General features: G+C 38.5%; 2 protein-coding genes across 4 annotated transcripts in view; both read right to left on the reverse strand.

The window, feature by feature from the left end:
• The window catches only part of FEZ2 (fasciculation and elongation protein zeta 2), a 29,490-nt gene extending 20,807 nt beyond the window's left edge, over positions 1–8,683 (reverse strand). Inside the window, exons 1-4 of one of the 3 annotated variants that reach the window (XM_069800533.1) lie at positions 8,361–8,681; positions 6,603–6,711; positions 3,387–3,503; positions 1,867–2,011 (exon numbers count right to left, since the gene is read on the reverse strand). In XM_069800533.1, the coding sequence (XP_069656634.1) occupies positions 1,867–2,011; positions 3,387–3,503; positions 6,603–6,711; positions 8,361–8,599 (610 nt within the window). In that variant the 5' untranslated portion in view covers positions 8,600–8,681. Of the gene's footprint in view, positions 1–1,866; positions 2,012–3,386; positions 3,504–6,602; positions 6,712–8,360 lie in introns of all 3 variants that reach the window. The other 2 variants (XM_069800534.1, XM_069800535.1) reach the window with 2 other exon arrangements.
• A 2,316-nt stretch (positions 8,684–10,999) lies between these two features.
• Positions 11,000–27,788, reverse strand: part of CRIM1 (cysteine rich transmembrane BMP regulator 1) — a 202,716-nt gene continuing 185,927 nt past the window's right edge. Inside the window, exons 12-17 of the mRNA XM_069800536.1 lie at positions 25,906–26,121; positions 24,020–24,241; positions 19,328–19,522; positions 18,211–18,333; positions 16,620–16,807; positions 11,000–13,882 (exon numbers count right to left, since the gene is read on the reverse strand). Coding sequence (XP_069656637.1) covers positions 13,706–13,882; positions 16,620–16,807; positions 18,211–18,333; positions 19,328–19,522; positions 24,020–24,241; positions 25,906–26,121 — 1,121 coding nt within the window. The 3' untranslated portion in view covers positions 11,000–13,705. The remainder of the gene's footprint in view (positions 13,883–16,619; positions 16,808–18,210; positions 18,334–19,327; positions 19,523–24,019; positions 24,242–25,905; positions 26,122–27,788) is intronic.

Raw genomic sequence — 27,788 nt, forward strand, 5'->3', positions numbered from 1 at the left:
TGTGGTAAAAAATAATATAACTAAGTTCCATATGCATTCAGTACAAAGGACAGTCTAAAAAACATAGGTTGCACCACTGTTTTGTTCTTATGAAACATGACTAGAGAGAGTACCAGTGAGTCCCAACACTTAAGAACCAGCTTAACAGCCTAAGAAGCAATTGTTCCAAAAACATAGGTAAATATTACCCAACTGCAATCCTGACTTTTTTTATGATAGATCAGTTATTATCAAAGCCTACAAGAGGGCTACATAGGAGCTACTCAGCTGACAGAGGCGAGTGAAGACAGAGTAATTCAAATGCAGAAGGCTACCTGGATTAAATCTTACATATGTAGGCTAAAGGACTCACCTGTGTAACCGGAGCTGTAACTGGTTTTATTTTTGGACTGTCTTAATACATGTCTTTTCCTATCCAAGAATAAAGTAAATACAAGCTTTGATTTCCTGCACTCAATCCTAAGTATTAAACAACTCTGACTTGCCTTATAATAGCCAGACAGTTTCTAGGAAAACCCTTCAACAATTTCAGAGAGATGCAGACTAATTCTGAAGCAGCTTCACACACAAAAAAAACAGGTAGCAAGAGCTTTTCATAAAACAGTGACCTAAAGGACATAAAAGCAGATTCTGAGAAACTGGTGAAGCAAAGTTAAATTATCTGCCAAACTAACTAAAGGCATTGTTTGGTCAAGGCTGACCTTTAAACTATAAAGATGCAATAGACAAGATGAACTCCTAAGGCAAAGCAAAATAAATATGATATGAAATGCCAAGCAAGCTTGATTAGCTCCAAACCTAAGGACATATGGAACTGTCAGAAAAGCAGGAAGCCTTGCTGAGCAGTATACACTTTGCTTTCACATTCCTGAAATTTATGTCTTGAGACAGCTAAGAGTCCAACCATGAAAATGGGATCTCCTCCATAAATCTGAAATGTAGCAGAAACTGTAAGTCATGTCACAAAAGGTCGGCCAGTTTTCTGAATCTTCTACAGAATTTATATTGCTGACCCAGACTAAAGGAAAGAAAGCACTGAACTTTGTAAGAGGGACCAAAGTAGAAGGGTCATCTAGCAAATATTCTTTGTGTTTCCATCACCTTCTAGAATTGATTTTGACAAACACACAGATGAAACAAATTTCTATCATCAAACTGATTAATCACAGGTTTCTTCTACATACAATTCAACCTACTACAATTAAACTAGACATGTAATTTCTCCTTTCCTGTTGTATAGGGAAAAACAGATGATTTCATATGAGTAGAAGATGATAAAAAGTCTTGGGTTTTTTTTTTAAACTTTTAACCTTTTTGAAGAGGAATGGAAGGGGAGGAGAGAAAAATATGCAAGGTCCTTATGGGGCAAAAAAAGCAATGATTGCCTTATTTTTATGTTACTGTATATCAAGATATGTTGCAGTGACTGAAACAGAACCAAAGAAACACCATTTTCTTTATTTACTGCATAGCTTTCAAGAGCTTTAGCTAGTCTTCTTAAACAGAGTGTACTGGCCTCAAGAAAAGTGTCTCACTTTAAAATACAGAAATTAATAAAGTTTAACAAAAATGATCAACTTAACACTTTACCTATGAAGGGAGCTCATTCTAGTGAATCAAGCTTCAACATATTTGCTTTAAATTGAAATTCTGTAAAGTTTTATTTTTATTCTAAGTTAAGAAAGCTGACAAAGATAAGTCTTCTATGTTCTAAATCTAGTTTATTCTTTCAGGGCATTTTGAAAATATTTTTGAATGCAGGTATTTCATAAGAAGGACTTGCTAGAAATCAAACACATAGCAAACTTACTCTTTAAACTACTTTCAATAAGCATAAGAGCGAAATACTAAATAAATATCACTTACTCTCTTCGTAGCTGTTGTTCGTACTGGATCTCTTGAGTGTCTGAATTTCCTGGGAAAGTATGGAGAGCCGATCTGACTGGCTGGGTGTTTCATCATCTTCTGGATCAGGTGATTCCTGCATCATTTCCTCTATTTCTTCAATCACCTTCAAAAAATTAAAACCCTTATGAAAACCCTCCTGCACAAAGAGAAACAGCCTGAAATTTGAAGCAAAGCTGTTAAGAGCTTAAGGGTTTTTTTACTTTCGATTAGCAAAGATACTGCTGTATGAAACTAACACCAAGACTGGATAGAAGAGAATCAACAAAATCATATTGACATTTCCTCCCCATCCTTGCTCTCTGAGAATAAAACTACCTTTTCAAGATAAATTGGTGACCTTATAACAAGCAGTGTGTTGAAACTACACAGTTATTTGTATATGAAGGTACACATGGTTCTGCTTAATAGAACTGAAGTAAAGAGTGAGCTGGAATATCTTTTCTGAGTATTCAGTTGAAGGAAAGCAAAACAACAACAAAAATCAATTACCTCCCCACCCCCCATTTCACTATACTTCTGTAAGCCAAAAAAAGAAAAAAAAAAGCTCTGAATAACTTGAAAAGCTACTATGCTTATGAGAAGTTTTATGAACTGATCCATCATAATCTGAAGCTGAACTGCATCCTTGGACTTAAGATCTGAGCCAGACAGAAAGTATGAGAACAGAAATCCTGTGCATAGAGAGCTTACTTTTCAGTATAGAAATGACTATATTTCTAAAGACTAAATTATTAACTGAACTGCTGAATAAATAACACATCATCTTTTACAGGTTTAAAGGCTGTAGACAGTGCTGAGATCCACCTTACAGTAAAAAAGAACTGAGGCAGTTCAAGCAATCCTGTCTCTTGTACTCTTAATAACCATGTTCATCACAGTTCAGAGGTAAACATTTAAACAACAAGAAAATATATTCTTGCGTTCACTTTCTAAAGCAGGATCTTAAGGGACAGTCATTAACCTTACTCAGGAGAGTGATTTTCAAGATAACTTAAGTAAATCCATGGATTTGGAACAGAAGCCTTTAGACACTAAGTAATTTGAAAGCTTAGTAGCTGAACTGTTGATCTGCTCTCATTAGGCAAAAACTTGAAAGAATTCTTGCTAACCACAAAGCCACATGAAGATATGAATGGCCATACAGTGATGCTGGAAAATGACAAACTCTACAATACCACCAATATTCTGAAAATATTTTTGCTTCTTAACACATATATTTAATTTAGTAGTATTTCTGACTAATTCATGGTAAGAAATGTATAAAGATTTCAAAGACCCTGGACTATCAACCGCACCTGAAGCACTGGAATACTTTTCAAATCTGAATGATGCAGTAATATCTCACACATTATTACAACCCTAAAAAAAGAACAATCAAGAAGCTTAAGCTATGGTGAACAACAAGGAAGAACAACAAAAAATAACTAGACTAAAAGAAAATACTACACCAACAACATGGTCTTTGCTGAACACTTTACCTGCTCTGCTGTGAAGAGTGGTTCATCATTGATGCAGGAAACAATGATAGAGTGCATATCCAACTGTTCCCTCAGCTCTTCGTCATCTGAGAGGTCAAGGTTCAAGTTATCATTTACCTAGAGAGCATGAAAACGTGCATTTATGTGAACAGAAATACACATGTGTGTGTGTGTACCTATATATATAAAATACATGTACATATATAAAAAAGAAAAGTGGAATTGAATTTTAAGAATCAAACAGATTCCTTGCCCATAATAATAGAATCAACTGCTGTCAAATACTTGGAAACTGAAGTACCTTAAGAACTGAAATCAAAACTGCAATTGGAGAAAGTTAAAATAGCTGTTAGTCTTTAAATACCCTCAGCATATAAAGACCATATACACAATGACATGCAGATATCTGCACGGAAGGCAGTCAATCCAATGTAGATATTTAAAACTTAAATGAAGATAGATGTTTGTCAGTGTGGGGTGAAAACCTATCTATAATCTCTAACATGACACAAACCTGTTATTTCAAGTGCTTTTATAGTTCTACTTTTACACATAATAAAAGACACGAAAAAAAGCTGTTTTAAAAAAACAGAACATGGTTATGACCCCGGGTTATTTTAAAAATATATTGTTCAATATCTCAGGTTCTTTTTTTAAAAGAAAGAGAAATAACGCTGTTCCCACACATACACCATCAAGTTACACTCATCCTTCAAAACCAAAGATATACATATAGTAAAAGATTTAAGTTCCCTCCTTAATCAGTCAGGTATATTTTACTCTAACACAGTGATATATTCTAGTTTATTTACAAAGTTGTTAGCTTTTTCTGCACTTTGTATATTACTAGATTCCAGCCAAACAAACCTAGAAGAGCCCCCCCAGTCCCCAAAAGCTGTAACCCCCAACCTTTGAGATTTTGAGCTTAATTGCTTTAACTGATTTTGGGCTAATTTACGAGCATTATGACTAGCTGTATTAAGTCCTTGGTCTCAGTGTATCAGTTTTAAATTTTTGTTGTAATTCCTCTAATTTTCCCAGTTTCTTCAGAAACTTTCATAGTTCTCAGATTCATTTTGAAGATGCTACTGATATCCCCAGATAGCTAGTCTGTAGGGGAAAACATAAAATTTGTATTTCTTCAGCCATCAGAATGAAGTCAAATGCCCACTTTTTTCCAGAATCTGAATACCAATAACCATGCGGTGACAAGGCTCCACTAAGAACATCTGTTCACCTACTGCACAGATACATCCCAGTTTTGAAATCCTTTAATGTCTACAGTCCTCAAATTTTTTCCATGTATATAGGATTATGACAACAACTATGGGATAGTAAGCAAGGATAACAGTTTATCCAGAAGGAGATCACCTTCTTCTCCTGACAGCCCAGAAACAACATTTTGCGAGATTATCAGAATATATTCTGATAATTTAGGCTAATAAACCACCTAAACCAGCCCAAGCTACAGCTGATACCAAAATGACCACCTGGCCTTCCACCCAGCCACACTCCATGCCTGTTTCTGTCCTCACACTCCTACCAGGGAATGACCTGTTTAATCTAACAAAAATACAATAAAGAAGCAACTGGGCAATCTTGTTCCTTGTACCACTGTACAACACTTCCACCCAACTACTTCTTTGACAGTCAGAGCCTTATAAAAGTGTTCATAGATCTGTGATGTGAAGCAACAAAAATTAGAAGAATCAGCCTCATTCAGTTTACATTTTTTTCCCCTATAAAACAGGAAGAGAAATACTTTAAACACAAGTGCAACAGCATATTATTCATTTCAAACGCATCAAGGAAGTGTTGCTTGGCTGTTAGCATTCATTGTAAGAAAGTTAAAACAAGCTACTAGCTGGTCCATATGTGCTGTCACCTATCCAGAAATAACTGCTGAAACACAGAGAAGTAGAAAAAAATCAGTATGTCAAGCACTCCCAAACAGATGGGCTTTACACATCAAAAGGCATGCCAGGTGGAGTGAAAGCTGAAAAAACTTGAGATATGTTTAATCCATAAACTGATTTTCCCTCTACTGGCAGCATACCTAAGATTCTTTCTAATCCAGCAACACCATTTTACATTTTTTTTTTATGTACTTCCTTCATAACTTCCTGCAAAGAACTTAGAAAAACCTATATGAAACATTTTTTTATATTGTACCTAGTTCCTTATCAAGAAATCCATCAGTCTTCTAGTCCATTTTTCAGTCACACAAAAAGGTCACGGCATGGGGGGGTTGTAAGTCTTTTTACTTTAAATGTAAGGATTTAATTACTCTAAATGCACTTAGAAAATCTGAATAAACATTCTAATAAAAATTAGAATAAACACAAGTCAAATTCAAGGGATAATCATCAGACTCAGACTGAGAAAGTGAGTTCTTCCCCTGCTGAACCCCAAAGTATCCTCTTCAGCAGAACAATCTTTGCTCCTGTCACAGTAAAAAGTAGCTGTGGATTCTATAATGGATGGCAGAAGTCAAAGCATTACCCCGTTCTCAGGTTACACACACAGATATTTTTACAACCTAACTCAACTTCACTATGTTTAAAAGATAAGCCACTTGTTTCCTCAGAAGACATGGGAAATGGGAACTCTTCCTAGCTTTTCTTCCTGAAGCCTTTTAATCCACTTTTAAGATCAGAGGACAACCCTTTCTATAAACCTCTCTGAAACTCTTCATTCCCTGCTCCCTCCCCAGACCACTATTCTACTCATTGAGTAAGAAAAACAACCAAACCAAACTCTCAGTATCTCCTGGGTTACCTTTCCTGTAAAAGCAGCCACTTCAGTCTCTACCTGACTGCAGAATGAGATGAACTTAAAAAAAAAAAGACCACACTGGATTTACTAAATCAGAGTACTCCCACCTTTCTTCCTCCCTTACCCACAATAGTGTTCAACATGAAAGAGACAGTAGAAAGACTTTATGTGAAACATTTTCTCATTTTACAATTTTTTCTATCACACTCTGGTTCTAATGAATATCCATCTAAAACTAACCCTGAATTATTGCAACCCAAGGAGATGCAAACATACATCAACGGTTGTTTGATTTTTAAAAACCTTTCATGTATAATGCCAAGCACTAACAATATTTTAAGCCATTTAATGACAACACTCTTTTATACAGATGCAAATTGTTTTATTTCCCTGCTGAGTATAAAAGATCCAAAGAGGGTATTCCTGCTGATCAGAACTTACCCCTTTTTCTGAAAGATTCAGTGTTGGCAAGTGCAAAGCTCTGGTGTGGGAAGATTTCCAGTCAACTGGCATTACGTTACCATAATTATCAGTCAAAGCATTCCAAATCCTGGAGAGAGGAATAAAGGAACAAAACCAAAGACCTTAAAACAAGCAGCAACTGATCAGCAGTAAACATATTTATAATGATAATATATTTCTATCAACGACTACTTTTTCCTCCCTAAATACTCATCTACAAGTTACTGACAGTATTTTTATAATGTTTTGAAGTTAAAAGAAAATGTTTTTTTGAAAAACATAATTTATTCCCCTTTTTAAACCAACAACGTATGCACAGCGGTGAAATAAAACAATGTGATGAAGAGACAGCTTCACTACTACTTACATAACCATACTCAAAATCTTCTTGGGGGGTGGATGAGTCCTTCCTTTTAATGAAATTCGAGCTCAGCTACAAATTCCATTCCTAGCATTCTTTCTGTTTTCCCCGCCTTTTGCACATTAAAATCAGGAATTAGCAGAGTAGCAAATTCTGAGCCAAATCTTTTTCTTTCTTTCCATTTATCAGAGAATAATGAATATGCACAAATTATACTAAAATTTTGCAAGAATTTAGTTTTATCCAGAAGTACTCTTGCTGACCTCAGCCCACCACTCGTCTGCAGTTGATCTTTACTGTGTCTACAGTGTACAACCTCTCTGGCTGTTAATGGAGGCTTGCATACGCAGTCCTATTCTGGTATACCAGTTCAGATTTTGAAACAGGGCAGCCCTGTTAGCAGGTTGCTGCCTCAAGTCAGCTAACAAACCCTGCCTCTAAGTGCTAAGCTGTGGGTGCATGTTTGGAGCGGTTGCCTAGCTAGGCTCAGAGGAGGTCAGAGGAACGGCTGAGCCAGACACAGAAGGGCAGACAGAGCCTCATCACTGCCCAACATGTCTCTGATTCATGGTTCTCTGAACTTACCTCATTGTTTATACCACAGATATCTAGTCTTTTGCTAACAGGTATTTTTTTCCTTCTCTTAGAAAAAGATATGCAATTTAGTTACCTCAAAGTAACAGAAAAACTGCAGTATTTTCAGTGAAGATAAGCTGACTGAAATTTACTGTAAAATAACACGTATAAATACTTGTAAAATAACGTTAAAAACAGGAAAGCAGCATAGATCAGAAAGGCTTTACTGCTCAGGGGGAAAAACAATTATCGCTGTTGCAGTTGACATCTTATTCTCCATCTGCTTTCCGTACTTTCCATGATCAATTTCAAACACTGAAACAGCGGGCGTTTTGCAAGACGCTAAACAAATACCACCCTCGGCCACTCCGCATTTCCGGACAGCTACTTCTCTTGCCCCGGGGGTAAGAGGCACCGGGATGCTCACGCACTTCCCTGGCCGTTAGGGAAACGGGACCAGAAGGCTCGATGTCAAACCTCGATGTCCGCCGCGCAGGCTGAACAGGTCCGCCTGCCCCCGCCTCCGGGCCCGGGGGCTCCCAGCTGCAGTCCCGCGGGCGGGGAAAGGCTTCAACTCCCGCAGCCCATAAGCCCAGCAGGGCCACCGGGGCCAGCAGGGCCACCGGGGCCAGCGCCTTCGCAGGGCCGGGCTAGCGAGCCGCCGAGCCCGCGAGCCGCCGAGCCCGCGCCGCCCCCGCGCCCCGCCCCGCCTGGCCCCTCCGGCCGGGCCAGGCCTCCGCCCCGGGCGGCCCAACCGCCGCCGCCCCCTCTGCCTGCCTCCCCCCCGGGCCCGCACTCACTCGTCGTCCTGCAGGGCGCTCTGCTCCGTGAGGGGCCGCAGCGGAACGCGGCTCTCGCCGCCGCCGCCGCCAGCCCGGGCCTGCGGGGGCTCGAAGCAGAGGGACAGCTTCGCCCCCAAATCCCCACCGCCCCAGCCGCCTTTGTCGCGGGCGGCCTCGGAACCGCTCCCCGCGGAGGGCTGGAAGCCCGAGAAGTCTTGCCAATCCCCCGGGTCCCGCTGCGAGGCCGCCGCCGCCATAGCTGCCGCCGCAGCTGGAGACGCCGGCCCGCGCGCCCGCGCCCCCGCCCCCGGCGGTGCGCGCGCCCGGCGCCTCCCGCAGCTCGGGGGGGTGGGGGAGGCAGGGGGCGGGGCGCGTGACGGCGCGGGGCTGCCCAAGGGCCGCAGCGGGCGGGGCGCCGTGGGCGGCGGGAGGCGGGCTCGGCGGGGCGCCCCGCCCCCGGCCCCCTTCCGAGCGGAGGGGGGGGGGCTGCGGGCGACCGTGACGCGGGCCAGCCCTAACACGGCTGGCGGGAAGAGGGGCGGGGCGAGAGGAGAGGAGAGGGGAGAGGGGAAGAGAGGAGGAGAGGAGGGGAGAGGAGGAGAAAGGAGAGGAGAAGAGGAGAGAGGAGAGGAGAGGAGAAAAGAGGAGAGGGAGAGGAGAGAGGAGAGGAGGAGAGGAGAGGAGGGAGAGGAGAAGAGAGGAGAGGAGAAGAGGAGACGAGAGGGAGAGGAGAGGAGAGGGAGAGGAGAGGGAGAGGGCCGGCCTTGACCGTGCCGCTGAGCGCCACTCATCTGCGCACGGAGAGTGGCACCGCAGGCCGGAGGCAGGTGCTTTTGAGGCGGCGAGTAGGGGCAGTTGGGCAGTTCCCCGGGGAGGGGAAAGGGGACGCTGGAGTAGTTGCGGTAGTTCCACTGCAACCTGGTAAACTACGGATGGGTGGCTTTTTGGCTGTCTTTTTAGCCTCCATTCGGCCACCTAACCCATATAAAACTAAGTTTTGGAGAGAACGTGGTGGTTATTAGCACCGTCACTCCCATGCCCTCTCCTGCTAGCTTTGTATCGTGTCCCTATGTGCAATAGCTTATGATGGCCTTTTTTTGTCTAGTACGTCTTCGAGCCGCTGTAAACTTTTGATGGCCCAAAGCATGTAGCAAGATTTTTCTCAGCCTAACTTCTGAAATTTCTTTTGAGCCTCCTTTAAGTTTCTCTTCAAAATTCCTACTTGATGTTTGGAAAGAGACACAGTCAGTGGAAAATTAATTCTCTGTTAAGCATCTGCATGCCACTGAGGTAATTTGAAGACTTTTGTCCTATCCTACTCAGTTATAACTTTCTTAAGCTGACAAACCCTAGCACACGTAGGCATTCCAATATGATCCTTTCTGACACTGGGAGTAGGGCAGAGGAGGTCAGGACTACTGTGAGTGTTCAAATGTGGATGCACCATTGTTTTATACACGAGTCTGTTCCATTCTGATGGAAAAGCAAAATGTTTGCAGGCAGAATTTGAAGATGCTCTTCTCGAAGACATAGTCTTCCATAGCCATAGTCTTGGGAAGGAGCAAAAATGCTGGGACAGGTAATGAGCAAGGGAGAGGAGATTACTGGAAATTCAGCATATATAAATGTAAAGGCATGCACAAGAATACTGATCTGTCCTAGTCAATTATGGACTTTGCAGTAACTATTACTACTTGGGCATTTTTGGATTATTTCAGCTAGCTCTGTAAGAGCACTGACTCGGTGGTCAGCAGCAATCCAAACAGTAAATACGATGATAGATCCAGGGTGTACCATGTTTGAACAATGCAGACATTTTCAGTCCCTTTACCCTTGATCTTAAAAGGATGTAATAGAATGGGAAGTACAAAGAACAGCAGGGTTGGCCAGAAGGTATGGAACAGCTCCCAAAGAATCATCTTGGGCTTTTCAGCACAGAAAAAATGGGGAGAAGATCCAGGTCTCTAAATTAATGCGTGGCATATAGATACCAATCCACTGCTGTTTTGAATGCAGAAAGTCGGGGATATCAAATGAAACCACCAAGTGGTAGGTTCAAGGAAAGAAAAGGAGGCAGTTTTTCACAGAGCAAGTACTTAAGCTGAAAAACTCCTTGCTTCAGGAAGTTACATACCAGAACTTTACATCAAGTCCATTAACTTACAAATTAATAGAAGAAAAAAAGCATTATAGGCTAATAGGTAAATAAATGGTCTGTGGTTCAGGAAGTCCATGAAGTGCAAATTGTGATTCCACACACTTTCTATAGGACTTCATGTTAGAGTCCCATATGATTGGTTATGGCTTTCTGACAGGTATGACTAGACCACATGGACTCAATGGCAGGGCAAAGGCCTAACTTTGCATTTGAGAGAGTGAAAGGCTGATCTTTACTGAATGCTGAAAGTATCTGGAATTCCACAAATCCCTCTAATGTGAAAATTCCCCAGTGTAAAAACCAGAACTTTCTGTAGCTGAAAACTGTTCTTTACCCACAGTATGTTCCTGAACTGTTCTGATCTAAGGTCAGCAGGACAGTAATACGAATTCCTACTCTCGGGGAAAAAACCTCACCATAATATCAAGATATAAACTAACATCTCAAGGACCGGTGTACGGAAGTAATAAATGTGAACATTTAAGAAAACGTGCATCAGTAGGTTTAAAATTTTTTTATTGTGCTGCCAAGAGCCAAATTACAAGAAACCGCCTTACAGTTAAAAAAGTAAACAAGCAATTCTGCTGAACCGCAGTGCACTCCGAGTGCCACATATGCATCTATTTTTCAGAAAATTATATCTGCATTTCTCTTACAAGAGCACAACAGGAACCAAAGTAAAAGAGTGTAATGGATACAGCACATAGGATAAATCATATCTTTAAAATAATAATAATAAAATAATAATAATAAAAACCATTTTACACCATGTCCTATATCCTGCTAATATTTTCAGAATATGGCCTTGATTGTAAAACAAAAGCAAGCATTTACAATTTCTGGATAAAGACTGCTTACTCTTATGCAAGGAATGGATGTTTTGTCTTGACAAAATCTTTAAGGTAACTGGACAGAAACATCTCTGTTTCAATATCAGATTGAGTACAAAACACTGGGGAGACCACATTTTTTCTTACTGGTGGTTGGAAACGGAAGTTATATAAGCAGAAAAAATGTTGACCCTTAACGATACACCTATTTTTTTTCTTTGATGCAAACAGCTAGAACACCTTTTTGATATTCTAAAACAAAAAAATTGTTAATCTTCAGATTAATAAATTAGGTCATTATAATAATAAATTAGGTTTTTTTTTCAGTTTTAAAGTTCAGCAACCTCTGACCAAGTATTTATAACAATACTTGAGAGTTCCTTTACAAAAAATACATTTTCTTTTCACATTAAGCATACTGGGTATCTGTGTCTCTTATGACAAGCATTTGTAAAAGAAAAAAGGCAATGCACAAATGGGTAATTAGTATAAAAGTGCCAAGACCTGTTTGGAAAGTTAACATTGTATTATACAGTCAGAGTTATAAATGAGGCAAGCTACAACACACTTCCAGCTTAATGTGGACAATATTCCAGTAGTTGTTTCAAACAATTGTTTGAAAAAAAAAAAAAGAAAAAAAAATCCAGGAGCTGATGGTGTTATTCTATGGAGCTGATTAGTGCTGCATGTATATTGTCATCAGTGTCTCTAGCCAATGCATTCATTAAAAAGCCTTTTTAAGGCTAAGCAGGAAAAGAAAAATAAGAAACACCCTGAAATGTAGCAAGTAGCAAGAGCAACGCTTACTGCTATAATCGTGCACGTACTGTACACACGCAAACACAAGAGTGCACACACACACACACGCACGCACACAAACACTTTCAAATCAAATCAAACTGTAGGTAGAATGAGATGCTCTTTTCTTGTCTTTCCTAAACTCACAAGCGATTAAGCATTGATATGGAATGCCTGTTTATCTGTTTCTGCTCTGGGTAAAATCTCTCTCAGATAAAAATACATTCAACAAGAAAAAAAATAGAAAAAATATATACTGTATACATAGTATTTTATATATACAGTATATATATGTATAGTGTATATACACATGCACGTATATATACATATGTATACCTACATGCATTTGTATATACATATATATACACAAACATACAAATACTTTTTGTTGTTTTTAGCATAATTATATTTACATAAATATTCCTATAATGCTAAAGTTTAAAGAAGCATGATCTCCTTTTTTTTCTGAGCTTCAAAAAAGGTGCTTGAGTAATATACAATTAAAATTAAGCAGCTTCCTAGCATGGAAGTAGTTTCTAAATCTGCATACCAGTAAATAAGAACATCAACAGGAAAAAAACAACCTTAAAACAGTCTCTTTTTTACTCTCTCGTAAGCAAGAGCTTTGTCCAACAAAAATATTTTTCCTTCTCCTGTATGAACAACCAGAGATTGATATAAAATAACAAAACAAAACCACAACAGACAAAACAAACAAACAAAAGCCCCTGGAACTGCATGGTGTTCTTGACTTTTCCTTCCTTCCTTCAATACTGCTGTCAAAAGATCCAGTGCTCATATCAGGAATTACTTAGGCCTCAGTCATTTGCTAACTCTGCCGAAGTCCGGCTAATCTAGCCAATCAGCTTCGAAGAAACAAAAATAAAAACAAAAAGCAGCACAAGGTATAATTTTATACATCCTTAATAAACCCACCCTTTATTTTCTGCTATAACCTTTTCCTTGCTATTTCATTAACTACTGCAGCTTCTCATCATATAGAAAAATATTTGCAGCTACACCACACCTGTGATGTGACAAATTCTGTTCTAGGAGTATATTACTGTAGCAACAGCTGGAAAAAAACAAAAATCAGACCTTTTCATATTTTTTTCACCTGGGGTTAGGCTTTGCTGCAACAGATGCAATTTCAGAGCAACAAGAAAAACCACTATCCTGCTGCCTGGCTGTATTCTTTATTCATTTTTTTCTCCAGCCAAGCATGACCAGCTTTTCTTCTCTGAAGCTTCCTTTTACCTCATTGCCTACTCCTAGCCCCTGATTCCCCCTCCCAAAAAACCTCTATAGCTATGTTACAAGCAAATATATCTTAACAAGTTTTAAAACTTTGGTTCTAAGAAAACACTTGGTCAGTTATCTCAAGGAAAAGTGGGAATGCTTTTTCTGGCACATTGCAGGAGTCAGAGCTCATCCCAGTAAGGTCTTAGAGCTGTACATGTAGTCACAAATCCAATACAATCCACTAAGCAAGTGCACAATTCTAGTTTTATTTTAATAACAGACTTAGTCTCTCTCTCCCTCTCTCTTTCTTAAATCCTTGGTAAGGGTGCAATTCTTCAAACTGTTTGATAGAAATTATCTGCCTGTAGGTTGTTCTGTTTCTGCATGCTGTAAAATCCACTGTATCTTGAATCTGGGTCTGCAATTCTTAGCATCCTCTGAGAACTGTCCACCTGGACCATGGTACCTTTCTTGCAGTCCACATATACCAGTTGATTGTTTAGGCAAGAAGGCTGTTAAAACAAAAAGGGAATATTGAGTAAATTAAAAAATTTTTGTATTTCACACATAATTTAAAAAGTCTTTGTGGTTCAAGTCCGTAAGCACAAACCAAAATCAAATCAGCAATGAAAGAGTCTGGACTTTTGCTGAACTTGGTAAAGGCTTATGCCAGGCACAGCAACAGACCAGCACTCTCTTCTGAATCACCATTTTTCATCTTCTGAATGGAGGTCTGGTATTTTTATATCCCAGATGGACTGGTTTAAACTGTTCTCTGTTAGTCTAGCACTACACAGGGGCTTAACCTTGTTGCCCTGGATGTGCAGCAGCTTGTTTCTAAGACTTTAACAGCCTCTTTATTACTGATCATTTTCAAGAATGTTCTGTTCGTGGTTGCAATTCCACTAAGAGAATGGGAGAGATCTCAGCTGTTATAGTTAATTCTGGCATGGGGTATCCTATCAGATCCTTGTATATTCCTTTCCAAGGTGGTTTATGTATTACTTCCTTAATTAGGAAATGACCCACCTTTTATCCAGTATTTGCTAGGCCTTACACCCTTGTGAAGCAGAGTGTTATTACGGAGATGCCAGTGTTTGATGTGGCATGTGGTAGAGCTGTCCGTCCTTGCTTGCAAGTGTAGAATAGAGGATTTAATTTTAGGCAAATGTGAATAAGTGAGGTTTTGAGTACATCATGATCTACAAGCATGAATGCATATAAAATACTGCTCAAGGAAAGAGTTGAGCTATGCATACTGGCTTTCCAGTCCTGCTATTCCTCTGTTTGAGAATCCTTCAACAGAAAGATTCTGCAGCTGAGAGGAAGATGAAACAATGCTGGGTGCACACTACTTTAAATGTTTATGGGCTAAGCATGAAGGAGGACAGGCAGTAAGCATACTCTATGGATATGTGGTAAGTTAGTGACAATGCGTGTGTATGCTCGCACTGTAAGCATACAAATGGACCGCAAATATTAAAAATTCCAGTTTCCACTGACGTACCTTCTTTTTCCAAGGCTTAAATCAGAAGATCAGAAGGGCTTTTATTACTAAAAATTTACCTTCAGTACCCTTTGTCACAAAAAGCATTTTACCCAAATACTTATTACAAACAGTAATGTTTTACATTTGGCTCTTCAAAAGTCTGTGGACTGGATTCACAAAGAAGTCCTGAGGTTCACTGATCTTAACAGAATCATGGCTAAATATTAGCAGTCCATCTGTAATTTTAAATGTCTTTCCTATCATCTTTCTTTTGGTATTCATATGATTTAAGCACAGTTGTTGATTTGTTCTTTAATAAATAGCTGGACTATTCTGAACAGAAAGAACATAAGCCAAAACAGGCTTGCCAAAATTTATTACTAGGAACCATCAGTCATCTTGCAAGGAATAGGAGAAACTAATGAGTAACACTTGATTGAAGAAACCTTAAAAGAAAGATACATTTATGACAAAGACTCTCAGAAGAAATCTGAGTTTCAGTATATCCATGGTCTTGCATTGAATATGTATATGGCTTACTGAGCTTTCTTAGCATGTGGATGATGTCTTCTGGTGACACTGAAATAAACGATGTTTCAGCAATAGAAGTGTTTGAGGAAAATAATGTTCCGTGAGTAAAAAAAGTAGGTAGAATTATTGATTCTAGTTCCAGTTAGAAAGTTGTGATTTTCACTTCAGCTTCAACCATTTTGTCACACAGCACTTGGATGGAGAGCAGCCTTTCTGAGAGTTTAGGAGTGAATCCATTAGAGTAAAAAATGAATTTTTAAATGCATTCCTTAAGAAATTCAGAAACTGGTATTGCTTGCTTGTCTTGAAAGACTGGAAACGGGATAATATCGATTCCTCATGCTTCCTATTTAATTAAAATTGAATTCAACTTTATGGTCTGACTGTATTTGTAAGCTTTTTGGAAATTATGTGTTTTCTTTTAAAAAAGCTCTGCAGCAGTGACAGAAAGAATTCTGGGACACTTCATTTTTAAAATGACTGTATTACTTTTCTAGGTAGAACTGAAGAAAAGATGCTCTCCAATTGTGTTCTAAGGATGGACAAAGTCTGTTTCATTAGAATTAGGAATAAAGTGGAATAAATGGGGGAACTGATATAAATGGCATTTGAATATGGAATAAGGGCTTAGTCTGCTGATGGAACTATTATTCAGAACAAAACAATGCTCTTTTCACTGTTGATTTCTAAGCTACCTGCTTCTTCCTTTTTTTGGTGGTCTCAGAATACTTAATTGGTAGATACTGCCTGAGATCTCTCTTAAAGTATCAGTCCTAGAACCCTATGATGCAGTTACTAGAAAATGTGATAAACAGTGCAAGTACCTACAGTACCTGATGTTGGACAAGACTTTTAAAGTGGATGAAAGTTAAGAAAGCAAAAATATTCTCTTAAGAGTTTGACTGCAGATAAGAAATTTGCATGTATTACCTACACATATACAGAGCTGGATTTTTTTTTTTTAAATTTTTTTTCTGAGCTTTTTTTCTGTCTAGTGACAGCTCAATACTATAAGGAGCAGGAAATGTTTTCATTCAATAGTGAAAAAAATCATTTAGGAGACTAAATAAATACCAACAGACTGACTGGTATAAATGGTTTAAGACGTAAGGAGAAAATAATTTGAGAGTGTTCACATCATGTGAACTCAGTTGCATCCTACACAATATTCTTGTTCATCTTGTTTTCCAAAAAAGTGAAAGCCTGGAAACAAGACATAAACAGGGCACCTTTGTTGGAGCTTTGTAGCAGGACACTGGAATCCACTGCTTTTTCTGATTGATGAGCAGAAGGACGATGATCAATAACAGCGCTATCGTGATTGGAATTGTCACCAAGGCAACAGAGCTAACGGAGGCATCTTCGCTTGGGTGTGGTCCACTGCCACTTCTGTACTCTCCCTGGAGATGACTCATGTCTGCAAGGCAGATGTCAGCATTTGTTAGCAATTGTAAATGGGCCTCGACCATAAAGAAGAATGTAATTATGAAAATCCCAGTCATGGATCTTGTCACTCATGTGAATTCAGACTTCCTCTCCTGAAATATCACCTTATTTATGTAAATTAGAACAACTGAAAGCTAGTATCTTCTATAGTGACTATATTAGCTGGGAAAAGGCCATCAAAAAGAAAAGAAATAGGATGGAATCTAAAGCACAGTAACAAGCAAGTCTGACAATAACCTCTTAGCTCAGTTGTGTTTGCATCGTCTTACCTGATCACAACCAGATACCCACTGAAAAAAAAAAAAAAAAAATCAGCCTATGTTTCTATGCTAAGGAAAACCTGGAAGCCTTAGGACAAAAGTTCTTTTTTTTTCTTTTAAAAACTGGTAAGACAATTACGATGTATTCGCTCTCTCATTTGCTGAGAACATACTACAATACTTGAACCACTCAGCCTGTGAAAACAGACTGCTGGCAGTCTACTAAACTGTAGCAAGTTTTGCATGTAATTGCAAAGAATGGTAGTTTTCAATGACATACATAATATTCCCACACAGTCTGCAGTGTGTGTTTATAATCCCCAGCCAGGAGAGTTGCAAGCCAGCTACTTATGCCTGTGAAAAATGAAAATGCTGTAATTATAAAAATGTAAGCTTACAATTTTGTAAAGCAGTTACATTTCATGTATCCTTTCTCCAAACAATAGTATGCTATGAGATCATCCTTAGATTTCAAAAAAATATATACAAGTTTAGGTAGTCCTTCAATTAGAAAAGGTTAACAAAGACTGTGTCATTGAGTGTTTCCCTTACCCTGGAATAATGATTTCAGCACAGTTTTAAACAAAAGATGGATTTACATCCTTAGACAACTTTATTAGCTCTGTGTCATTATACCTGAAGTATTTCTTTTAACTCTGACTTTTGTCTATGATATATGTTAAGTTGTGGTACATCTTTTCCTATTTTTGTTTATCAATATAAGAATGTCAAATGGATCAATGAAGGTCTATCAACTCCAGTGGCCTGACAACAGCCTGCTTTCTAGTTTTTGTATCAGAAAAGACACTGCAGAATCACTCCTCATTCATCATCGCATTTTTAATTTTACAGAACTCCATCATACCAACACAGATGTTTCTTCCAAGCTGAAGATGGAATGATAATGAGACCAAATTGCATAAATATAATTTAATAGACTGACTCATCTTTACTCAAAGCAAAAGGCATGTAAGAGTTCTGCACTGAAGAATATTCTCGGATAACCACCTTTTCAAAGCATTACACAGATGCTACCTGAATAGAACAAATAAATGCATTAAAACATGGGGAATAAACACAGACCTAATTTAGCCCAGTTTATATCACATCTTACCTCTGTGAATGTGGATGATATCATTTTCACTCGGTGTTGGCCAGTTTGGCACTTCAAGTTCAATGTCTCCTCGATGGTTTGTCTTCTCAATGGGGATGTTAGTAGGTTCAGGTACATACATCTCTGTGAAATGAGATAAATGTGTTTCACAAATTACAGGCTGCTTAACTTCCCAGTGCTGCTCTTAATTCAGGAAATACACTTGGCCATCTGCAGTGCTTTGTCTTATGAATCCTTTCATTTGTTCAGAGTTTTCACCATTACTAGTCTGGGATTTTGTTTTAAAACCTGTTTCATACTGTATACGGGATACATGCCTCCTGCCATTATCATTATCCTAATGTGAATGGGATGATACAGTTGTGTGGACAGATTTGCTTTTGAAAAATATCACTTCAGAATACACACTTTACTACAGTCTTGCTCCTTTGCGATACTAAACAACAAAAATACCAAGGGCAGGCTACATCTTCCCAGCTGGTATGTAAACTGTCACTCCTGGTTTCTTTGCCTTCCTTTTTTGTAATCCTCAAAGCAGGAGAATTGCAAGAGGGGGTACTGCTGAATCTCCCCAGCTGTCCTGTCAGAATTAGTTACCAGCTGACTAAGTAAGATGAGCAAACTCCTGCAGAAGTATGTCAGGAATAGCATTAAAAACCAATTGCAATTCTTAGGTTCCTTGTGTCCATAACTACGAAAATTTCATAATATTTTTAAGCAAAGTTAAAATGATAAATAAAGCAATGTGATACTTGAAAGTAACGAAGAGACTCAGAAAAGACAGAAATGTTAATCGCTGACAGAATCTGCAGAGATGGAAGAATATTCATTTTCCTACTCCACTAATATTTTTCCATAACCTTATGAAAGGACACAGCAGGAGCAAGCAACTAATTTTTGAGTTCATAGCTCTCAGAAAAAATAAAATTCAAACTATATATTTGTACAATATGCCTATCTGTTAAGAATATTCATTTTCCTGAAGTCTGAACACCTGTTGTGTTCTTGATATTGTTCAAATGTAGACTGATGTTCAAAACCCAATTAAAAAAACCCTTATAATTATCAGTCCTGGAAAACCAGCATTATAATAATCTGTGTTGTCATATCATATTACCTGGACACATGGGACAGCAGCTTCCCTCCACGTTGATGGGTTCAGCACAAGGGAGGGGTGGGCAGCTGACAGTGGAGCAGAGAGTCTGGCCCTGCAGGCAGTAGCAGTGTGTGCAGCTGTCAATGTCCCAGCGTTCCTCATCTGCATATGTTTTCCCACTGAAGTGGCAGACCACTTTCTTTGGAACTGTATCTTCTGTTGAAGGAAAACAGAGTGGTGTCATCACGTGGTAATGGCCAATTACACACAAATCTGATTTCTTCCCCAAACACAAAAGCGAAACAATAACTACAAAGAAATCCCAGCTGTAATTAAGACCCTCTCTACATCTTCCAGAAAATCTTTGTTAAAAAAGTGTCATTTCTGCTTCTTTATGAATTACATAATTTAGCCTGGGCTGCTTCTCCTCATTTTCCTCATGCAAGAGGCTAGAAGATGGATGATTGGGGACATGAAATGGTGATAGCAGAAGTGCTGTGAAAATTAAGAAAAATTGATTTTTTTGTTTGACTGAGACAGCCAACTACTCCTCGTTTCCTAGTAAATTCTATTTAACTATAAAAAAACCCCAAACTACCTACATTTCTAATTACCAAGGTTCAAGAAAGATGAACTCAGTCTGAAATACTTGGAGAAAAGATTAGGCAGGATGCTGAGAAGGATGAAGCAACTCTCAGGTGACATATCTAGAAGTGCTTAGACTATTATGATAAAACAGATTTGAAGGGGATCTGATCATTCCCTGTAACTGCATCAACGGACAACACCAGGAAACGGGCAATAACCAAATTCAGTACCTTTTTTCCATGGTTAGTATTATACAAATTGGAAATTGATGTGATCTTGACCCTCAGAAAAAATGAGGTTTCAGAACACCTTTCCCAAAGACTGTAAAGCTAACAACTTTTCAGACAGATTTTGACATAGTACTTAATAGGGACCTGGACTTGATGAAGCAACTTGGGAAAACACTTAAAGGAAGCATTATACTTTCTGCCTAAGCATTCAATACAGCTTTTTTTTTTATGCTGCACCCTGTGCAAGCCTTTTAGGTGGTCTGCAGTATACCTTCTACTTCACTGAGAAGACAGTCATGAATTGCTTAGCCTAGGATGTTTTTTGCTGCTATAGCTCTTTATAATCAAAATACAACTACACAGCAGAACCTCCAAAAGCCAAGCAGCACCTCATTTTCATCTTAGCTTCTCGCTGCCTTTTTTTCTTAGAGGCAGAAATTATGATGATGAAACCTGCTGATGACATGAATTTGCAGATTAAGCATATGCATGAGATAACAGAATGAAATTGCAAAGTAACTTCTTAAGCTGTCAGAAAAATACTGGTTTAACATTCACACAGATTACATATGTAAATATGTCAGTTAGAATTACCTCCCAAATATAAATAAAAAGCCTTATTAAATAATTTGGCCATCAGTACAGCTTTTAATTAATGACAACATAATAGACTGACACCATCCGGCATAACGAGGTTAGCAGTCAGCAGACCAGTGCAACAGGTCTGGACAGAGTAAATTCAAATGCAAAAGGACACCAGCAAGAAGTACTGTTGTGAAAATACTAATGGAATTATCTGAAAAGTGTAAATGTTCCAGGCGGCCTTGGTATGGGTATCCCATGGCTTCCATGGCTCTAAGTATGGGTCCCAACCTCTCCAAGTAGCAGATTTTGTAAGTGAATATGGGGTGGACATGGGAAGGGAAGAGTGGGAGGAAAAGGTGGCTGCAAGCTTGCAAAAAGCACATTATGTTCTTCCATAGGTGACCATGAGCCCTTCTTCCATGAGCCCTGTACTGATCAGAAAGTAGATGTGTCTGGGAAGAGGGTGAGGCACACAGCCTGAGCAGTTCTTTGCAGACCTAAAGCTGTGCACTCAGGGCTGATTTGCTCCCAAAGTGCTACCTTGCCCCACTCAGGGCAGCTTCTTCAACTCAACAGCTGGCTTGGCTAAAAAGTCCTTGAACTTGCTTGGGCTTTTGCAAGTTTGTAAAGAACACATTACAATTTAATACAGTAAATGTTTTTTAGAAGAATGAACAAGGGTGAAATTGCAATAGCAGTGTTGCACCTTTGAATCTTGAGAAGAAACTTCTAAGTCCTGAGAAAGTACTATCCTGTGTGTGTCTCCTGTTTTGGTGTCCATCTCTATGCAAGTATAAGCACAGGATGAAGACGAAGGCCACAACACCAACAAGCGCTCAAGGACAGTGGAAACAAGAGACTTGCAGTGAGAAACCCACATACAAAAATGCAGTTCAGAATACCATGTGTAGCTCTACCTGTCTTCTCTCAAACTTCCTCTAGCTGCACAAGTAAATCAGTCTCATCTGGTAGACAAACAAACAGTCATTGCTGTTTTCTGCAGAAGACTAATCTCGTCTCTAATTAAATAGATATCCCTTTATCCGCTCTAAAGTAGAAGGTTATCTTTCCAAATTAATCTTGCTTTGCATGAGAAAGAAGAACATTGAACACACAGGGTGAATTTGAGGAGTCAGTCAAACAACAAAGCATCAAAGGCCTGTAAAATTTTGAATTTGAATCTATACTAACTTGTTAGGCATTAACCAGACCTGGACCCAGAAAGAAACAGAATAAAATACAGTGTTAAAAACCCTGCATAACTTTTGAAATTCCAGTAAATGAAGACCACCTGTTTCCACAGAGTTTGCCTACTAAACATTTTATCAACTATTACATGAAAATAGTAAGGAAGAATCTGTACAAAGATATGCTTCACAGTTCTCAAGAAATGAAGAGTAAAACAGTAAAACCAGGAAGACAAAAATTAAGTGCATGACCTTACTCCTCTTACAGGCAAAGAGTATATAGTTCATAGAAACCATTAAAAAAGTTTCCATGAATTTCAGTTATTCAGACCACAAAATATACTGACAATGTAGTACAGCTTAGATTAATAAAATGTATCATCGAGAGTCTTCATACCTGAGCACTAATTAAAATCTGGCCTCTGTATTTTGTACTGCTGAGTGAGCAGTTGCTACTAAAAAAACCACATTAAGTTTTTACAGCTCACACATTTAAGTATTTGCAATATTGTGCAATTTTATGGGATTCAAAGTAAATTAATTAAAGCAATAGCTACATGTTGCGTGTGTATATATTTGCAAACCTGACATGCAAGGTGTAGGCACAAAGTTCTAGAGGTTTTATTTTTGTAGTTCATGGCACCAGTCCCTGTGGTGCATCCCTTCCTCGACCTAAAGAATTCTCTGGTACAGTACTAAGGCTCATGTTCTGACTCTACTGGTTTGATTGCCCAACTCTGCATACACTCTATATTTTTTTAACATTAAAATGTATTCTGGATTAAAATGATCTTTTTGGTTGCAAATTCAACCACAGGAAGAAAAGCCTGCAAAAAACAGTTGTCAAATAAACTTTAAATCCTCCCCATTTTGTATGCAAACCATGATGAGAAAGTAGTAATAGGGTAATGGTACTTTCCCCTCAAAATGTCCTCATCAGGAATCTAAGTAGGATTCCAAGGGAAACTGAAATTTTGATACTTTCTAACTTTTCCAGGCATTTCTTTGATAAATTCCTTGCATATTCTATAAAATTGTATCACCTATTAGTAAATATATTTTATCTGCAACAAATTAAAGATTTCAAGAGCTATATCAATGGTACATATCTGAAAGGACTTCACAACCTTTGTGACATCTTTCTGATTAAGAACTGTATTGTTTATAGATGGGCAAGTTGATTCCCATGTTCAATTAAGAATACTTAAAGCCCATCAATTTTTTTATATTCCTTTTTACTGAATTCTTTTCTACTCTATCTCCCCCACTACTTTTGGAAATGAAGGTTACAGTAAGCTCTGAATGCCTTCCAACAATGCTACAAAGACTTAATTTCAGTAAGTTCATTATACGATTCTTTATCAGCAGCTTCCATTCTACAGCCTTTGTACTTACTGTGAACTCACAAAAAAGTAATCTGTAAATAAATACTCATATTCAAAATGCAATGAAAAAATGATCGGTAATCTCAAATTCTGCAACTTCAAAAATGCCTGGCAATTTTCACTATCTACAGCATCCACCATTTACTTCAACGCCAAATTCAAAACCAGTGCATGGCCCTCAATTCTTTATGCATTTTTAGTATTCAAAACCCAAAATTCTCCCTAATTTTTTTCTCAAATATATTACTTTGCCTCTTCTGTAACTATCTTTAATGAACTTCCTGTTTTTTTCCTGTATTTTAATTTAGGTGCCTTATTAACACTTATCCATTCTGTGAAATTTCATAATGCTTCAGCTTATCTTCTACAGTTGTAATTAATATTTTCCTCATATTACCACATATCTTGACATAACCTATGTGTTACCTGGCAGATCTTCCTTTAAATAAAATAATTTTTGTGTAATGTTTTAATCTAGTAAGGTATATTACCAAGTTTTCTGGAGGATGTCCTCTCAAGTTTGTAGGCAAATTACATTTATATCTTCCTGCACTTCTACCTCAAAACCACAAATCATGATCCTCAAAGCTCCCTATGCAGATTTCACTCTCCAGTTCAACTGAAGGCATAAACTACATCTCCCCAAAACAGGGAAAACATATTTCAATACAGAAATAAAACTTCCTTCTTATTCCCAAGAAAGGAACAGCAAGTTATCAACTATTTTCATCTGCTCACCAATACAGTAAGGACAACATTGTCCCTTTCTCAAAACAGGTCTCTCGCAGGATACCAGTGGGCAAGACTCAGAGTAGCATCTAATCACACCATCCATGCAAATGCAGCTAGTGCAGACATTGGGCTTCCAGGACTCAGCTGTCAGAAAAATATCTCCTTCATCATTTTTGCAATAACTGGGCATGCTCTCATTGCTTGATGAAGAGGGTTGAAGAGGCTCGTCTGTAAATATAAACAGATTAAGTTATTTAACTTACAGTAGCTAACTTCTTTCATATTTCCTCAACAGAGGGTTCACTCTTGAAGAATGCAACAGAATTGTAACATTTTGGCTCACTACTTCAGAAGAACTAGGACATTTGATGAGGATCTCATGATGTGCTCTCTAATAAAGTTTATGTAGACCTTTATTGAGTTTACTCAAAAAAAAAAAAAAGACAGCAAAGTCAAAAACAATCACCATCAGAAGCAACCCCTCAGAAAGCCACTCTGAATGCTCTGAATTAAATGGTATATAGGAATTCCCCTTGAATTAGAGAGATTAAGTTTTAAATGTAAAACATGAATCCCAGCTTCTGCCATGTCAGCTCAAGTCCTTGAATGATGCAAAGTAAAAAGCTATTATGCTGCTGTCACCTTCGCTAGTGGACTTATATGAGCGAATTATAAGCTGTTGAGAAACAAACGGAACTTGATCAGGCTTCAGCTTGATGCCAATGGGTCTGCTTCAATTCTCATGCCCGCACATGGAGAAGACATATTTCTGCAATTAAGCTGTATCTTAACAGACACTATGGATCAAGAAATATAACTGTATATGCAGAGAACATCTAAGAAAAGGAGGGGAAAAAAAAAAAGAAAAAAAAGGATTCGTAAGGGCACTCAGATCAGGTTCTCAATCTAACTATGTAAATCATGAGACTAAGCTCCTTATATAGCCAGTGAGGGAAGATCAGCTCCTCCAAAAAGTATTTTGAAGTTAAGCAAGTGTTCACTGTTATTAATGAGAAAAATCGAAGTCAGGAGAATTGGCTAACTTTTTTACCTAAAGTATTTTGTCAGAAAAAAACTACTCAAAACCCCAACAAAAACCCTGCTGAAGAAATGGCAAAACCTAACTTCCCCCCCCCCCCCCCCCCGAAGTAATTTTTAATGAAGACAAATATTTTCACAGTGAGTTTACATACAATTCACAGGTTTGGACTAAATTTCCACTGCAATAAACTCCCCCATTTGCTATGTAAAATAGGAATTCATGTTCATTTATAATTGCATCTCTTTCCTTGGGGGAAAGCAAATCCTGTTACCTTCCTGACACTGTGAGGCAGTCTAAGAGGAATCTGGCACACCTGCTGGGCTGGAATGCTTTGATATTACTCACTTGCCTTCAAGTCACTCTCAAATCATACCAGGTGAAAGTAAAAGCAAACAGAAGTATTTTTGAGACCAAATACCAAATAGACAATACAGTAAAAAGAAGGTTCATAGAAACCAAGGCATGTAGAAAGGAAAACAAACAAGCCTGTATCTGCCTAGCACTGACTACTTTCGAAGCTTCTCTAATTCTGCATGTTTCCATAAACAAGCCAGTGCATATTTCATAAACCTTCCAAGTAAGGATTCTGGTTCTCATGCAACCCTTACATTATTAGGTTGCCTTCAAAGATGTTCAAACTTCAGGGCCACAACTCCCCTTTCCATATAAGATATTTCTTGCACACAGTCAAGTTTTGCAGTTGAAATAGAGGACTGCAGGCTCTCACTCCAAACTGCTAAACGAAGGCACCACAACAACCAACTGTGTACATACCGAAACATTCAATATTCACATCATATGTTTTCAGATCAAGAAAGGACTCTGATGAAAGGTGGTTGTCAATATATACCTGGGCACTGTGGACAGCAGGAGTCCTGTGTGCGGGTGGGGTTTTGACAAAGCAGCGGTGGACAGACTTCAGTCTCACACAGGACACGTCCACTGTGGCATGTACATTGCGTGCAAGAATCAATATTCCATGTCTCTCCTTCTACAAAGTATTCCCCACCAGGAGCATGACAGATTGATGGACTGGTGAGCTCTGGCTTCTGCACAATTATTTCATCTGGAAAAACAGAAGTGGAAGACAGGCAAAATCAACTGTTACTCTAATGATTAACAAATGTACGCAAGATTAATAATTTCTGTTATTATTGAAAATATTAGGAATAACAAAACCAGATATTGATTTTGTCACCTGCATCTCATGGAAAATGGGAAAAATATAAACAAGAAACAATTTCAGAATCAGTCTGAATAAATGCTAGTTAATATAAATCAGATAACGTCAAACATTCTTGGCATTTCAGAAAAAAATCAAACCAATCCGTGATGTAGGAATTCCAAGAGACAACTGTCATTTTCTGAAAAATTATACCAATCAGTTTCTTAACTGCTAAATATTAGCATCAGTGCAATTCTTGAAAGGATGGATAAGTATGCTTCTTGTCTCGGATTTAGAAAGTCCAGATTCAACTGTCTGCCTTTGAGTTTCCTGAGTTTATGTGTCTGTACTATCAGGTGCCAGTTTGGAAAAAACAAACAAACAAAACGGCAAAGAAAAACACAGAATCCCCCACCCAAACCCCTAAAAACATACAAGCACTTAACACTGGTGGAAGTGCTTCATCACTTTGTTCCATTAAATAAATAAATAAATAAATACATAATCTGCAGTCTTTGAAGTAATGACTGCACCCAAGGAGATGCCAGAGTGTGTATACTCAATATTTCCAGTGACTGTATCTCACCAAATGAACTTTAATTCCTTTTCACACAATTAATTACATTACCTCTACAGCCCTGTCTAAAAGACTCACACGGCCTCTAACCCAGGCAGTTTAGAGAATGGGTTTGATCTCCTTCAAGTTAAGAAAGGAGCTGAAACTGTTTCCCTTGTTCAGCATGAGTGTCCTCCAGCCACTAGGGCATTAAAAAAATGGGGGAACTTTCTTTATGTCTTGGTGTTTTAAAAGAAAAAAGAAACCTGTCCTGCACTTTGAAAGCATTTAAGCAGTTAACCATCAAGAAAAGTTTATGCCACAAACTGCATACTCTGCAGCTCTGACTGTGGCCCAGTATATAAACTGGGGGGGAGTTGGCTGGAGGGGGCGGATCGCTGCTTGGGAACTAACTGGGCATGAGTTGGCAAGTGGTGAGCAATTGCACTGTGCATCACTTGTTTTGTATATTCTAATCCTTTTATTATTAATATTGTAATTTTATTATTGTTATTATTATCTATTATTTTCTTCTTTTCTGTTTTATTAAACTGTTCTTATCTCATCCCATGATTTTACTTTTTTTCTTGATTCTCTCCCCCATCCCACTGGGTGGGGAGGAGTAAGCGAGCAGCTGTGTGATGCTTAGCTGCCAGCTGGGGATAAACCGTGGCAAAGACACACCACTCAATTATTTGTTTTCACTTCTGGAAAATATCAGTAGAACTCAAGGAACCTGAGTCTGGCCTATCTTACTCTATTCACAAAGTACTCGTGCATTTCTTCTTTCATGGAATTATTTTATCTTTCACTGATTCGCTTATGCTATTCTTTTCCTATTGCTCACATTTATGAACCATATGTGATTCAGTAGCATTTACCTGAAGTGAGATAGCTGGTCTGCTGCCTTGTCACTGTTTGTTTTTTATTTCAGCTGGAACAATGTATTACATTTTATGCAATGGCTTCCTAATCCGCTACAGTAAAGCAATACTAATTATTTTCTGGAAAT

This window comes from Haliaeetus albicilla, chromosome 13, assembly GCF_947461875.1.
Source record: "Haliaeetus albicilla chromosome 13, bHalAlb1.1, whole genome shotgun sequence".
Lineage (NCBI taxonomy): Eukaryota > Metazoa > Chordata > Aves > Accipitriformes > Accipitridae > Haliaeetus > Haliaeetus albicilla.